At 34.6% G+C, this 15,321-nt stretch overlaps 1 protein-coding gene across 1 annotated transcript; it reads left to right on the top strand.

Moving 5' to 3' along the window:
• The first annotated feature begins 205 nt into the window (after nucleotides 1–205).
• LOC113226814 (prolyl 4-hydroxylase subunit alpha-1) lies at nucleotides 206–13,214 on the top strand. The gene is made up of 12 exons (XM_026459578.1): nucleotides 206–294; nucleotides 1,044–1,245; nucleotides 2,043–2,188; nucleotides 2,603–2,759; nucleotides 3,416–3,600; nucleotides 5,700–5,839; nucleotides 7,149–7,273; nucleotides 8,296–8,449; nucleotides 10,180–10,404; nucleotides 11,141–11,200; nucleotides 11,642–11,807; nucleotides 12,955–13,214. The coding sequence occupies exons 2-12, from the start codon at nucleotides 1,055–1,057 to the stop codon at nucleotides 13,071–13,073; spliced, it is 1,668 nt and encodes a 555-aa protein (XP_026315363.1). The 5' UTR covers nucleotides 206–294; nucleotides 1,044–1,054; the 3' UTR covers nucleotides 13,074–13,214.
• The last annotated feature ends 2,107 nt before the right edge of the window (nucleotides 13,215–15,321 follow it).

Here is a 15,321-nt window from a genome sequence, read left to right as displayed (position 1 = left end):
TCCCTGGATGAACTCCTTCGGAGTTCTATTGCCATTGAAAATCTTTAAGTTTTGAAAGCTCTGAGTGGCTTAACTTTCATGGGTTGTAGGTCGCGCACTACCAGATGCACAATTTGCGGAGTTCTATTGCCATTGAAAATCTTTATGTTTGAAAGCTCTGAGTGGCTTAACTTTCATGGGTTGTAGGTCGCGCACTACCAGACGCACAATTTGTCCGTCTCATCACTTATTATCTATCATAATTCCCTACCTGAGGACTTGTTGCCCGAACGCTACAACTTGGACCTTTTCAAGGTGAGAGTGAATAGGCATTATTTAGGTGTGCATGCTACATCATCGACCTCATCACACTTTCCATCAGGTGAGATGAGGCAGAGAGAGGTGAGGCATTTGACCTCCAAATGCGCACTTATTTTTTATATAAAAGAAATTAAAAAGACCGTCAAATCGAATATAAAAAAAAATTATTCAAGATAATGTGTAATTTAAAAATTCACAAGTATTTTTCTATCATCACCTAATGAGCCTGATTCCATAGCAAAATAAGGAACATTATTGTCATGCAATAAAATTATGATGTTCGGAGATCAAGACCATAAAAAGACATTTGTTACAAAAGTTATGCTATGCACAAGTCTCTATTTACCTCAGGGAATTTAAAACTCGACTGAAGCGGAGCAGAGAAGTGATATTTCAATATCTATCTAGCAATAGTAAATCGTTATTATAACACCTCTACGCCTGACGTTCAGTCAAAATTACCTTTTTTTATACCTACAATGAAGTGATGCCAACGTGAAGCCGAGTCGATTACTATTCTACTTTTACTCTACATTAAAAAAATTGTTACTACATTAATTTTTATAGGAAATTCACGTACACCAAAATTATTGCCAAAAAAAGACCAAGTGGTATCTAAGCAGTTACTCTGTATCGGTTACGGTTCTGGATTCCCCAATTAAAAACACACTGTTTACATATTACTATTCGTTATTTTGACATAAATACAGTTGGTATGTATATAATCATTATTTATTTTACAGACGTAGTCACAATGGTTCCTAAAACAAGTGTGTTATACATATTTGGCATAATACTTCTATTAGACCAGTGCTTGGTTTCTCAAGGAGAACTTTTCACAGCCATATCTGAAGTGGAACCCTTGCTTGAGACGCATAAAAGGATTATAGACGATCTCGATGATTATGTTAAGAAGGAAGAGACAAGACTACAAGTCCTAAAAAGGTATGTGTTTAAAGATAGGCCTTTGAAAGAAACATTAATCAAATGAATACCCGTGTACTGTTGTAGGTACGCCTGGAAATACCGTTACTTTTAACGTTCATTATGTAAAAGAAATGTAAGAATCAAACTCAATCATTCTCCTTTTGTAGTACATTCTGAATTGATACACTAAATGACTAACCACGCATATCAGGGCCGTGTCCTGGAGACGTGGACGGGCCATTTTCCATGAGGGGCTCAAAATATCACTGCGTCTATTTTGTATGAACTCGTTCACACATGTCCGTGTCCAGGCCGGTGGCGCCGGGACGAGCCCTGAGTTCATGCAAACTAGCACGACCCTGATGTGTGTGGATAATCCTTTAAAGGGAAAGACTATACTCTCGTCTACGTTTCTAGCTTCAATTTGGCATTAAAATCTCAATTTTCGATTTTTTGTGGGTTAACACGTTATTGCTTATCAGCATCTGTATAAAGACTAGATGAATCATATAATAAAAAGTATAAAATTTATGTATTTAAATTTTACCTGTAATAAAATCATTAAAATCAAATAAAAAATATCCTAGTTCATAGGTAAACAAATTGAATTTGAAATCGTCACATTGATTATATGTATAATGCATGCATTTTCATTGATGGTGTATAGTGGACAAGTCGACAGGTTTCGCACATTCGGAAGAAAAATGTAACGTTTAGTTTTCGATTATGAACCAACAATTAATAAATAAAGTGATTTGCTTATATACTAATATACGCACCTATAGTATTTTCATCAAAATTTCTTTTGTTTACAGGCATTTAAATGTATATAAAAGAGAACATGAGCAGGCAATGGAAGATATTCCAAATTATTTAGGGAATCCAATCAACGCATTCACTTTGATCAAAAGACTGACCACTGACATAGATCTTATCGAGCAAAGTATTAAAAAAGGAACAGGTAAATAACATTTAACGGTGCGCGAAACTAGAATTGACGGGCACCTTTTTTCCGGTGATAGGCCTTATTTTACGCGTGCATTTTATATTTATTATTTTTTATTTAAACTTTATTGGACACAAAGTAGTATAAATGGCAGATTTAATGCCATGAGGCATTCTCAACCAGTCAACCGGATAGCTGAGTTGAGATTAAATAATAGGGGTGCATACATGACAAGTAAAAACAGATAAATAACGCACAAATAAATTAAAATTTATAAATAACTATGATACATTATTTTACACACAATATACAATGTACATATGATATATGACTGTTAGTCGAACTCTGTTTCGATTGTACCGAAGGGATTTCGATATCTCTAAGTACTGTTTCAAATCGATCCTATTCCTTATGCCACAATACTTTCAGAATACATTAAAAACATAACAATGACCCATAGCGACGTGAAGTATCCGTCTCTTGAAGACCTTACCGGAGCTGCTAATGCCCTGACTCGACTGCAAGATACATATTATTTAAGAGTAGATGAATTATCGGAAGGAATCCTGAATGGAGTCCAGTACAGGTGAGCTATATGTTTTTTTAATATTTGCATATATATAAATTCAAGAATTTTGTATGTAACCCGTCACGATTATAGAGTCACACGAGTACTTTAACGCGCAGATGTGCTGAAAGTACATTCCCACATTTTTAAATATTTAAATTTATCTCGTACATGGATGGATGGATGGACCGCCATCGCGGTAAAAGGATTTGCCAATCGACGTATGGTACGCACTGAGTGTTGCCCAGGATGCGCCAGACGTACAGGAAAGGAATGGTGCGGTTTGTGTGGGCAAATTTTGAATTGAAAAAATCATTAAAAATTTAACAATCAAATTAGAAATTATAAAGGACACCATGTCACTAGAACGCGTGACGAGTTAAGTATGTAATAGTATAATTATACTATTATATACTTAACAATTATCCTATTATATATATATCCTATTATTTCAGGTGTTCCAGGTGTTGTATTCGTTTTTATTTACCTCTGTAGAGCACAGTCAGAGCGGTTTACACCTCAAATAATTTTTATTATATTTAACATAGACCTAAATTTTCATGTTACATCATAAAGATGCTCTCTGTTGTTTAGATCCGTTCCTCATGTAACATTTATTTAGTTATTTGTACAACAGTAGTTCACCATTGAATATACCGTATTTCTTTTTTCAGTACACCAATGTCTGCTGGAGACTGTTTCGAGTTAGGTCGCACTTTATACAACGAGAAAGATTTCAAAAATGCCCTAGCCTGGATGACTCAGGCTCTGCGCAAGTACAGGAAGGAGACAGATCACGTTTATGCTTTCACTGAAGTGGATATTTTGGAGTATATTAGCTTTTCCTATTTTTTATTAGGTAAGTTACTACATACATTTATGTGATAGGAGCATTAACGGGTACACATGTATGACAAATAATCACTCTTGTTACCTACCTCAATAATAGATTATTACGACACGTAAAAATTATAAAACGTTAACGATACAGAAATAGAATTTTGTAAATATTAATAATAATATCCGTCTGTTAAAAGGTAAGACTCACTAAGTCCCATTTCGATAAAAAAAAAAGGAATTAAATAAATAGACTAGCACTTGGTTTATGGAAATCGAAAATAACGACGGTACCACAAACACCCGGACCGAGACAATATACGAAAGTTTTTCTACATGGACATTGACCCGGCCGGGGATCGAACTCGGCACTACAGAGACGGCGACACCATAAAATCCGGTGTGCAAGCCGGTAGTAAGGAAAAAAGAAAAGGAGTCCATTTTTATTTAATTGGAGACAACATCTACTAGAAAAAAAAATGTAAGTGCGTAGTGTCCTTCATTATGAAACTACATTACACAAAAAGTCTGTGAATACAATAATGTTTTAATCCCTTTGCAGGTAAATCACGAAATCTTAATTACGTCCATTAGTCGATTTGGCTTTTAAGTGAGTTTTACCCTTAAGCCGACGATTATGTAGGTCAAATAGAGACATACAAAAATAGTGTTATGTAAGTGCAAAACTAGAGTTTGTAGACTAAAGCACATAAGTCAAAAACCAACATCATTAATTAAGTAAAATTAATTTGTTTCAATTTAAACTCTAGTGGCGTATTTTTCAACATTATCATTCTCTTCATTACAAATTAAACTGAACAACAAACCTTGTTTGTTGGGATAGTTAAAAAAATAACATTTTTATACTTATGTGCTTAAGTCGACTGACCCTACAAATATAAATGGCATCAATTAAAAACTAGCCTACATCAAATAAATAAATAAATAAATAAATAACGCACACACTCAACATAGCCCCGCACTAGGGAAACCCTGTGTCGCGGGTGCCATGGACACACACATAGACAACCACAAATTACACCCAAACTCACGAGAGAAATAATTGTAGGACATACAACTATTTCTCTCGGCCCGGGAATCGAACCTGGGACCTCTGCGTGGCAGTCCGGCATGGTAACCGTTCGGCCACGGAGGCAGTTGATCAGTCTTTAAGGCCCCCAATACAGACGATCCCTGGTTTCGATCAATCGTCACGATAATCTTATCAAACCGTTCGCTACTTGGCGTTGAAGTTAATCGTTAACGACATAAACATACACGACCGATTCGTCTTTTCGGGTCGTGAAGGCTAGTCGTCCCGTAGGTATATGGGGTTATTATACAACACTAGCTGTACCCGGCCGGCGTTGCCGCCATGCCAATGCCACAATAAAGGGTGAAGTTCCCAACCCGCTCTTAACTCTTTCCTTAAAGGGGACTCGTGCTCAACAGTGGGATTTAATACTTCAGTAACTTTTGCGGGCGTGGGCGTAACAATTAATGGAAGTTTTTATCGCGATCATATGACTAATAATAGAATGCATACGGGACAAACGTACAAGCATACATTCATTTTTATAATACATGTATAGTGAATAACAACAAGGGTTGCTACGAACTCTGGCGATTTTTCTCCGCAAAAGATTGTGTAAAAGAGACAACGAGGGCGTTACGAAAACACAAAGAATATTAAAGCTATACTTCTACCTTCACTGAAATGGATATTATGGAACATATCAGGTTTTTCCAGTATTTATTAGTTCAACGGCTGATGGTGTGGCTTGACAAGCTAACATATTATGTAGAATGTTCAACGATTTTAGTGACTTTACTAATACATCGTATAACTAGGACCTCTATTTATTCTAGTCCTAGTATAATACCTGAAACCAAAAGTATTATTGTTTGAAGTTTGTTAGAAGATATTTTCTACAGCACCTAGTATAAACTAAATCCTATTTCATTTACATAGGTATTAAAACACTTGCCAAATTACATAAGCCACCATTCATTCTAACGGCAGCGGCATATTGACGGAAGGCGATGTTTTACAGTGCCCACGTTTACAGAAAGCGCCTTTATTTCGAAAAAAGAAGTAAAATTATATTCATTAATTTCCAGACGACGTCGAAAGCGCATTATTTTGGACTAAAAAACTACTACAATTGGACCCTAAGCACGCCAGAGCCCGTGGCAACGTCCCGCATTATCAAAAGAGTATCCAGGAACAACAGGAAAAACTCCGTGTTCAGAGACGTGGGGTATGCTTTGTTTTTCCAGATAATTTCGTGGAATGAATAATATCTCCTGAAATCCTGGAACCAAAGTGCACAATTGAAACATTGGGTCTAACAAGGGCGTGTCACGTAAAAGTGAGATTCGAGAAAATTTAAAATAAAATTTTGGTGTCTAATATCTTTTTAATATTTATAATATGGCTCTATACGCATATGGCGTATACATATCATTATTTATACTTCATTGTTTCAGGTGTTATTATTATTTTAAAACAATTAGAAATATTTCAAATTTTTTTTCCTTGTGTTATCCGCCCTTGTGCGCACCAAACTGATAAATGAAAGGGGCGTTCGTTTTATTATTGCTTTTTAAGGAAATAAATTGTGAATCAGTCTTATTTAAAAGTTACATTGAAAGAAATTTATTTTTAATCATTCATTAAATTCGCTGGACTGAAATGAATCGACAGTACCATCTTCAGCAGGTCTCACTGGCCTCGTAGATGCTCCATGTTTAGGATGAAGTCGCTCGATTCAGCCTTTTTTTACATTAAAATAACTTTTTACAAATTGCAGGTGGCAACTTATCCGAAATTCGAATGCACATTTATAATCTAACCCACAAGGGCGGAGCGCCACCTTCTAAACGAATGAAACTTACGCCATCTAGAATGGAGATCGAAATGAGTTTTTGTCACAAGATGCTGTGTTTACATGTTTTGATGCAATAACATCAAAACGGATTTTGGGGTGCCGGACGCCCTTGTTGTTCCCAATGCTTTAATTACATCCAGTTCTGGCTTTTTTGTGTTATTATATTGCAATTGACCTACATAATAATAGTTCCCTATATTACCGAGTAATTTTTTTTTTATAAAACCAAGTGACGGGACGAACAAGTCGTGCGCCTGGTGGTAAGCGACACGCCAGTCCATAACAATTGCAGTGCCACTACTGAGTGGTTAAAGCACTGGCTTTAATTCTGATCTGTGGGCCACTGCTACTGCGACTGTCACCCTGAGACATGAGTTGACAAGTATCATCAAAAAAGCTTTGATATTAGTGTTTTTAAGTTAATAAACTTCAAATATATAGTCAGTTATGCTCCTCGAGCTTGATATTTTTTAAATTATTGATATCTCCACAAAAAACAGTTAAATTGGCCTTTATTTCCTGATTCCGAAAATGTATGTAACTCGATTTTGATAAAAATGTTGGGTGTGCCCTTTTTCGTTCTCAGAGCAGTGTTATTGTCTGGGTCTGAATCAGTTCACATATTTTGATGTAAACTACGCCTTGGGAAGTTAAGTAAATGTCAAGTAAATTTTGACAGGAGACCGGGGCCCGAGATGACGAAGCGAAGAAGAAACCTTTGGTCTCAAATTATTCTAAAGAGCGGAAGGCTTATGAAGCATTGTGCCGTGGGGAAATGGAGATCCCCAATGAGGTTGCTAACCGGTAAAGGATAAACTTTCTCTTCATTCACGTCGGTAACCAGTAGCGTTGGTAGATTATAGTTACCTCCCTCAGTATATAGTTCTAGTAATAAAAAAATGGTCATAAAAATGAACTTTTAAAAAGCTGCATTAGGAGTTGTCTTATTACCAAGTCTCTTGATGTCTGTCTTTTTTTTAAATATGCATTGAACATCCTTTTTGACTTAATTTTTCAGATTCCATTTTGCCTTAAGTGATAAATTATTTTGGAATTTTCGAATAAAGTTTCATATTTTACGTTACCACACCTAAATATATATCTTATTTTTACCGGGGCGTTCCAGGGCTATAGAACACGGAGGGAAAGTACTTTAAACATTGATATTATTATACATAAAATATTTCGCTTCATGAACACATAAGAGTTACTTGTCTCATCTGGGAATCTAACCGATCAAACGTGAGAAAAAAACATCCTGCTCTGCAGCGAACTTGTTAAAGAATTTGCATACATGAAATCACCTTTTTCAACATTTGATAAATATATTGCAATAATCGTAGATACATTGGCAGTGCCTACTTTGTTTTTTTTTTATAGATTGTATAATCAAACGGCGTTCCCTTTAAATTAATGTGCTAGGTTACTTTAAAGGAATTAATCCTTATAACTATCAGTATCTTAAAAATACAGGCGGTTTTTTTTTCAAATTTGATCATATGGATTCCCAGATGAAGCAAGCAACTTTGTAAAAGTCTTGGAATGCAGTATTATTTATTTAAAAAAAATAAAATAATGTACACACGCCAGCATATCAAGCTACACATTGACGTATCTTGTTCCGTCACACTGGAGGTGATTTTCGAACAAAAATGTGTCGTCTGATGTGCCGTTGTCCGTACCTACTTTTCCTCGGTGTCCCAAAGCTGTGAGACGCTCCGTAAATTTTGCGTCATTTACATAGCGAAATGTACTGTTTAAAAAATTATTGAAACAGTACATTTATTACTTGCAATATAATGGTAAATTTTATATGTTTACTTTAGGTTAACCTGCCGTTATATGACTGAGAACCACCCGTTTTTACGCTTAGCACCGTTCAAAATGGAGCAGATGTACATTGCTCCTGATGTGTATGTCTTCCACGAGGTCCTTAGTGATGATGAGATCGAACATATTAAGGAGTTGGCGAAACCTAGGGTGAGGATACATACTTAATTTGTTACATTGAAAAGTCACACTGCTTACATATACATACTGATATTTACTTCGGTCAATAGTTCATAAAGTTTTTAACACATCGCGAAATTAACAGTTGATTTTTTTATGACAATACTATGAATGGTTCCCTTTTTGAATGCAACTAACGCGAAATAGTTCAGAAAAAAATACTAATTCTTAACTCTCTACGGCTGTAATTTGGAATGGCGGTAAAACTACATTAACAGTGTTTTAGAAGTACATACCTGTTAAAATCATGTATAAGAAATATTTGATATTTTTTTACTTATAATTATTTCTAAGTTTAAAAATCGGCTTAGAAGTAAGTTTTCCCCAAATCATACAAAATTAGTGCACGGGAGTTTTAGTCCCGCATTTAGAATATTTCAAACGCAACACTTACTAAGCTTCACTCGAAAAATGTTCGACTTTGGAATCCACATGATCACAAAATTCTTGCGTTATGTTGAAACTTTTGGTTGGATTAGTAAAAATATTATCGGAATTTCGATATACGATTTGGTGTCACACGCATATGAACGAAAAAAAGCAAATAACTGGATTCAGAATTTCATACTGTATGTTGTGATGTTAAGAATTAGTTTTCATCATTAAGTAAAGTCCTTCAGTATTGTAAGGGATAGTCAGGACGATACAAGTCCAGATTCACCAGTTTTTTTAAATGGAATTTCAGTCCCAAGTCATAATAAATATTGTGCTATTTATTTATTTATTTTATTATTCTATTTGTTTGTTTATTTGCAATTTATTTAAGTGCTTTTGTGTTTCTTTAAATTTCATTAAACATTAATATTGCAAATTGTTTTGTAAATACAAATTGAATGAAGTAGAGGAAGTAGTATTATGACTGTATGTATTTTTCATTATATACAAACATTCTGTATCTTGCAGTGTTGCAATTGCAATTTTTTTCTCAAAGCGAATACAATTGACGCAATTACTAAATTTATTTTATACGTGTCGTATTTTTGTACGTTTTATATAATAAATGATTTAAATATATATCGATGGTTTTCTAGAATAGTGGCTTATCTGAAAGACACCTAATTCGTCATGAAGATGGTTTGAAAAAGATTGAGGCCGAAAGATCAGGCACGCAAAGGCGACGAATCGCATACCGGCAGAATGTTGTCACGTGATTTTTTTTCACCGGTATAATTAAAAAGTGAATTATTTTGATTCGTGGTACTATTCTTGAAAAGCAGCGATATACATATTGTATCGTTTCAATGTACTTCTGATTTTTACTTAATCACTGTTTTAATATTAAATTTTATCTATTAAACTGCCTCCATTCACGAACGGTTACCATGTTGGACGGCCACGCAGAGGTCCTGGGTTTTTTTCCCTGGCCGGGAGAAATATTTGTATTTCTTATATTTATTTGGGTGTACCAAACTCACGAGATAAATAAGTATATTTGTGTGTGTTAGTGGCACCTGCGACATAGGGTTTCCGTAGTACGGGAAGTGTGTGCATTGCATTATTATTGTGATTATTATTATATGTCTGGTAACTATGCAATCCTAATCTTATTTAATGATTTTGTAGTCAATGGGTTTCTTTGTGCCTGAAATAAATGTATATTATTATTTTCAACTTTCCTCACCCACATTGGTCTATAAAATGTATAATTTTTAGATGTTGCACAAGTTTTTTAGTAATGCAAAATTATTTTTTATTTCCAGTTCAAGCGAGCCGTAGTCCACGATCCAAAAACAGGCGAACTAGTTCCTGCCAACTATCGGATAAGCAAATCGGCTTGGCTACGTGATGAAGAGTCTTCTGTAATAGCTCGCGTGTCCCGACGCATTCATGACTTCACCGGCCTCAATCTAGAGTCCGCCGAAGAGTTGCAAGTCGTTAATTACGGCATTGGGGGCCATTATGAGCCTCATTATGATTTCGCTCGTGTGAGTCTTTTTTTGTTATACTAAGTGACGGGACGAGCAACGTAAGCGACACGCGATAGCAAAGGCACTGCCACTGCACCTGTCCCATTTGAAAAGTCCCATGTGTCTGTAATTTCACCGACACCCTGAGCTTTCGAAACCGAAACGCAATACTCACATTATTGCTTGGCGGCAGAAGTAGGGCTTTTTTATATTACCAAGTGACAGGACAAACAACATTTTTGCTTGAGAGGGGTCAAACTATTATTATATCGCACCCCTCATGGAAGAATGACTTAATTGGAGTTATGTGAAACATATAAACATGTTTATTGCTTAGATACAAAATACAAAAAAATATAAAATATACCTCATATCCTCTCCAAGTCTTGTAACTGTATCTACAATATTAGTCAATAGAGTTACAAGAATTGGAGAAGATGTGGGTATCTTACCTATTTTCACTTATCGTATTTTTCTGTCTCTAATGGAGTAATAAACGTTTTTGACTGTAACTCCACTTATGCCATTCTTCCATGAGGGGTGCGATATACACATTATTGGTCAAACAATCAATATGTTGATGATTTTTGGCAAAAAAACAAAGTCATTTTCTAAAATTTGTCATCATTGTCGCGTCTGTTGTAGTAATTTGATACGGGGCTACGAGATGAATAGCTTGCAGTCATGACTCGTGTTCTCGACACATCAAGAACTTTTCCGATCTCTATACTTATCGTTTGTGTTTGTGTTTCAGAAGCATGAGAACGCCTTTTCGAAGTTCAACGGCAATAGAATAGCCACTGTATTGTTTTATGTAAGTACAGATACTTTCATTCATTGGTTTATAATAAGGTATGATACTAATAGTATTAGACGACCTCGGTGACCCAACGGTTCACACTGTGGACGCTGGATGAGGAGGCTCGGGTTCGATTCCCGGTAGGACCCAAAACTAATCCGAGATCTTAACATTTAAATTGCCGGGGAAATTCATCATCAACTCATTTACCTATCAGACTCCCTGCTCAGGCGAGGGTTATGGTCATATCCGCCACACGTTTTTCCAAGGATGATGAATCTTCCTAAACTTACTTCATCACGATGTTTTTCTTTACCGAAAAGCTCGTGGTAAATTTCAAATTAAATTTCGCACGTAAATTCCGAAAAGCAGAAGTGCGAGACTGAACTCGAACCCACGTCCTCTGCTTAAAATTAATCAACATAAATCTACAAAACTTTACCTGTTTCGTTCTAGATGTCGGACGTGGCCCAAGGAGGAGCCACGGTGTTCACGGAGCTCGGCCTTAGTGTGTTCCCCAAGAAAGGTTCTGCATTGTTCTGGATGAATCTTCATCCTTCGGGAGAAGGTGATATGTCTACTAGACATGCCGCTTGCCCTGTGCTCAGAGGATCTAAATGGGGTGAGTTACATACGTACAATAACGTTTGTTTCCCGTGTATAATAGCTAGAGAATACGTACAGTCGATGCCCTAGGATAGTTGACCCACTAATCGACTATTTAATTCTGAAATAAACTTAACCTTTAATCAGTGATTAAATTTTTATTGAATTGATATTCAATAATTTTTATGTGAAATTACTCCACTAGTATGTTATAATTAGTTAGTAAGTAACTTAGTAAGCGTATCACGTGTGCCAACAGTACGTGGAGTTCCATGTACTTGAGCTCAGTCCGCCATTTTCGCTGTGTACGTTATGGTCAATTATTTCGTGTCAATTATTTCTTGGGAAACCTCTAAAATCGGAGAAAAATACCTTAGTTTGCAACTCGGGAGTAATGAGTAGAAACGATAGACGCACCTGTAATGTTATCCTTGGTGGTGTTTCATATCATAGTTAAGTCTTATTTAACTTTAGTAAATTTTTAATTTTCTGTTTATCGAAGTAAATTTTTGTTACAAGAAGCGAAAGTACACCTTATACGCTGCAATATGTGGCTTTTTTTTTGGAGAACTAGGTAAACATCTAGAATTCATCGTCGTTCAGCTAATGACCGCTAGATGGGAGCACATTTATTGAAATTTCAATATAAAGTCTAAACAATAATAGGTGTTAACATGCAATAATAGGTATTGAACTTTCAACGATACGCCAACAAAGTAAACTTTAAATTATATTAGCACTCCAGAATTTCTTTTTAAATTAAAAACTACTACCAAGCATTGTTTCATAGTGTTTAACATATAATTGTGTGAATTTTGGCAACGGTGGTTCTGATGGCAAGCATTTCCATTGTTTCTTTTCTTCCATGTGGTCTTCTGACTGCTATCTGCACTTTGCAGTTTCATTTTTTAACTGCCTCTGTGGCCGAACGGTTACCATGCCGGACTGCCACGCAGAGGTCCCAGGTTCGATTCCCGGGCCGAGAGAAATATTTGTATGGTCTACATTTATCTCTCTCGTGAGTTTGGGTGTAATATGTGGTTGTCTATGTATGTGTCCATGACACACGCGACACAGGGTTTCCCTAGTGCGGGGCTATGTTGAGTGTCTGCGTTATTTAAAATTTATTTTATTTATTTATTTCATACCGATTATCTTTACAGTGTCAAACAAATGGATCCACCAAGGCGGACAAGAGCTCATCAAGCCGTGTACCTTAGAATATCAGGAGGAGAACTTCGTTCGCCATATCGCCCGCCCGGTACCCAAGTCGTTTAGATAGCTGTTGCACAAAATATTAAACTTCTTAAATGGTGAGACTTAACTTTAAATCTCAGCATTATACAGGTTGATATTTTATTGTGATTCTATTTATCAATATGGACTTTTTATAAAGAAATCGTATGATAATGCAAAAAAATCCGTACACACCAAATGCTTATACTACATACTTAATAACAATAATACATTTATTTGCCATATTAATGTACAACATGCATAGTGTACAACAAGTAAGTATCAAAGAATCAGTAGATATGACCGCTGGTACTTAAAAGAGGAAAACCTGTGCTATAAGTACCAGCAAACCTTCCAATGGCGTAGTAAAATTTATTTGGTCTAGCTATTTACTATAGTTGTGCAACAAATATTTTGACACTGTATTATTATACGGTCTATATTATACGGTCAATGCAGTAAAAACATGAACAGTACAATGTTTAAATAAACAAAGTAGACATTAAATTTACTTTAAAAAATATGGAAGACGGGTGATTCTCAAAGTTGTGTTACAATGTTGATTTATTATTAACAAAATCTTATAATTTGAATCGAAAGTTTTTATTGTTTACATAGATATTTTATACTTTTACTTTTTTTTGTTAATTGTACGAAATAGAATTTTTTAAAGTCGAGACGGATTCGAGTTAATATTTTTGAGTGAAATAATGTTGATGATAATCTCATGAAACGTCACTTCAAATGTGAACTTTATGTCTGAAGTATAAATATAAACTTTTAATTGATTTGTTGGGTACGATTGTTTTGATACTGTTATGCCCATGTTTTCAGAGAATATTGTATAAATGGAATATTGGCATAACCTAAATAGAATGTTATCCTTACGTTTATACCGTTAAGGTAAGTTTTAATGCTGCACCGAGACAATTATAATGTCAAATGATACAATAAAAATAATGCAATCGTCAACCTTCGTAACTTACTTATTGCATTTGTCAACTTTCTTAAACTCAAATATCTCTGAAACTGAACTTTAAAATATATTAGTTTAATATTATTCTTGCCTGAACAAAATGACATGACAATTTTTATTATTATAGTTATTAGTACGCATGTGTAGAGCACATACTATTATTTTTATATTATTTTTTATTATGACTAAGGTAATGCCAAATATATGAAAAGATGACAAAAGAGGCTTTTGTAAACTTATTGTGTCTATAATTTCTTTATTTAGATGACCATGAAATAAATACATAAGTTCAAAGCCATGTGAAAATGCATTTATTAACGTAGTACATTTGCTATTATATTACCAAGTAGTGTCTAGTTGTTATTCTAACTTTTTAGTAATTTAAGTTTATAAGCAGTACTTAGAAAATGAAATAAGTTATACATATCTAAATAGCCATAAAAAGTACATAGTCTATATTGTTTTTTTTTATTAAATGTTTTATTATTTCAGATTTTATAGAACGAATTATTGTTTCTCAAATCTTAGTATTTGCAAAATGATTAATCTTATTATCATCCTGGAAATTTGAGACAAGGTAGTAGGTGCTATTATCTCTATTTTTTTTAGATAACACTAAGAAGTCATCCTTAACTTTTTCAGTTCTAATTTCATCATGTTGCTCTCCCAGTTAGGAACTTTCTTTTAATTTTTGGAAACCGGTATGTTACGCGCCTTAAAAAAACAGTGTGAGACGCCCTTTTGTGACTGTATTTTATTTAATAACGCAGTTGAAGTAAGAACAACACTTTTTTTTTATTTATAGTCTATTGCACATAAAATAGTACAAATGGGGGATTTAATGGTGCCGTAATTAAATAAAATATTGGGATGGTAGGTATTTAAAAAACATATCATATAGTTACAATGGTTCATAGGTGCTTACTATCTCGTTTCGGATTTCCGCTTTAATATTTTTAATACAATTAATTAATTACTCGTGATAATTTCATAATGTGGAAATTATAAACATTATTATAATTATTAATATTATAGCAGAATAGTGCTTATACAACGTTTAAATTCGTGAATATAAACATATGATAAATATTAAATATCTCGTTTTAATTTATTTGTTTTTAAGTTTCCTTCTTGGTAGCCAATTTTACATAATATATTAATAAGCAGAGTATATTTACAAAAACTTCAAGGAAATAATTGCACATAGCGTAGATAACTCCTTATCCATTTCTGCCGCCAAGCCAAAATCTTCAGCTGAATTCTCGCGCATTCGCACGGAATCGCACGAAATGCAGATTTTAGCTCGTATCTAGTATGT

This window comes from Hyposmocoma kahamanoa, unplaced genomic scaffold (genome assembly GCF_003589595.1).
Source record: "Hyposmocoma kahamanoa isolate Upper Pololo Valley unplaced genomic scaffold, ASM358959v1 202, whole genome shotgun sequence".
Classification (NCBI taxonomy): Eukaryota; Metazoa; Arthropoda; class Insecta; order Lepidoptera; family Cosmopterigidae; genus Hyposmocoma; species Hyposmocoma kahamanoa.
Note: the sequence above shows the minus strand (reverse complement) of the source record. Positions and strands in the feature narration are given on the sequence as shown.

Bases quoted from the DNA above. Each gene is read 5' to 3' on its own strand.
- LOC113226814 (XM_026459578.1), top strand. From the start codon at position 1,055: ATGGTTCCTAAAACAAGTGTGTTATACATATTTGGCATAATACTTCTA. The intron at 2,189-2,602 runs GTAAATAACATT...CAATACTTTCAG, and splicing joins AAGTATTAAAAAAGGAACAG to AATACATTAAAAACATAACA. The intron at 2,760-3,415 runs GTGAGCTATATG...TTCTTTTTTCAG, and splicing joins CTGAATGGAGTCCAGTACAG to TACACCAATGTCTGCTGGAG.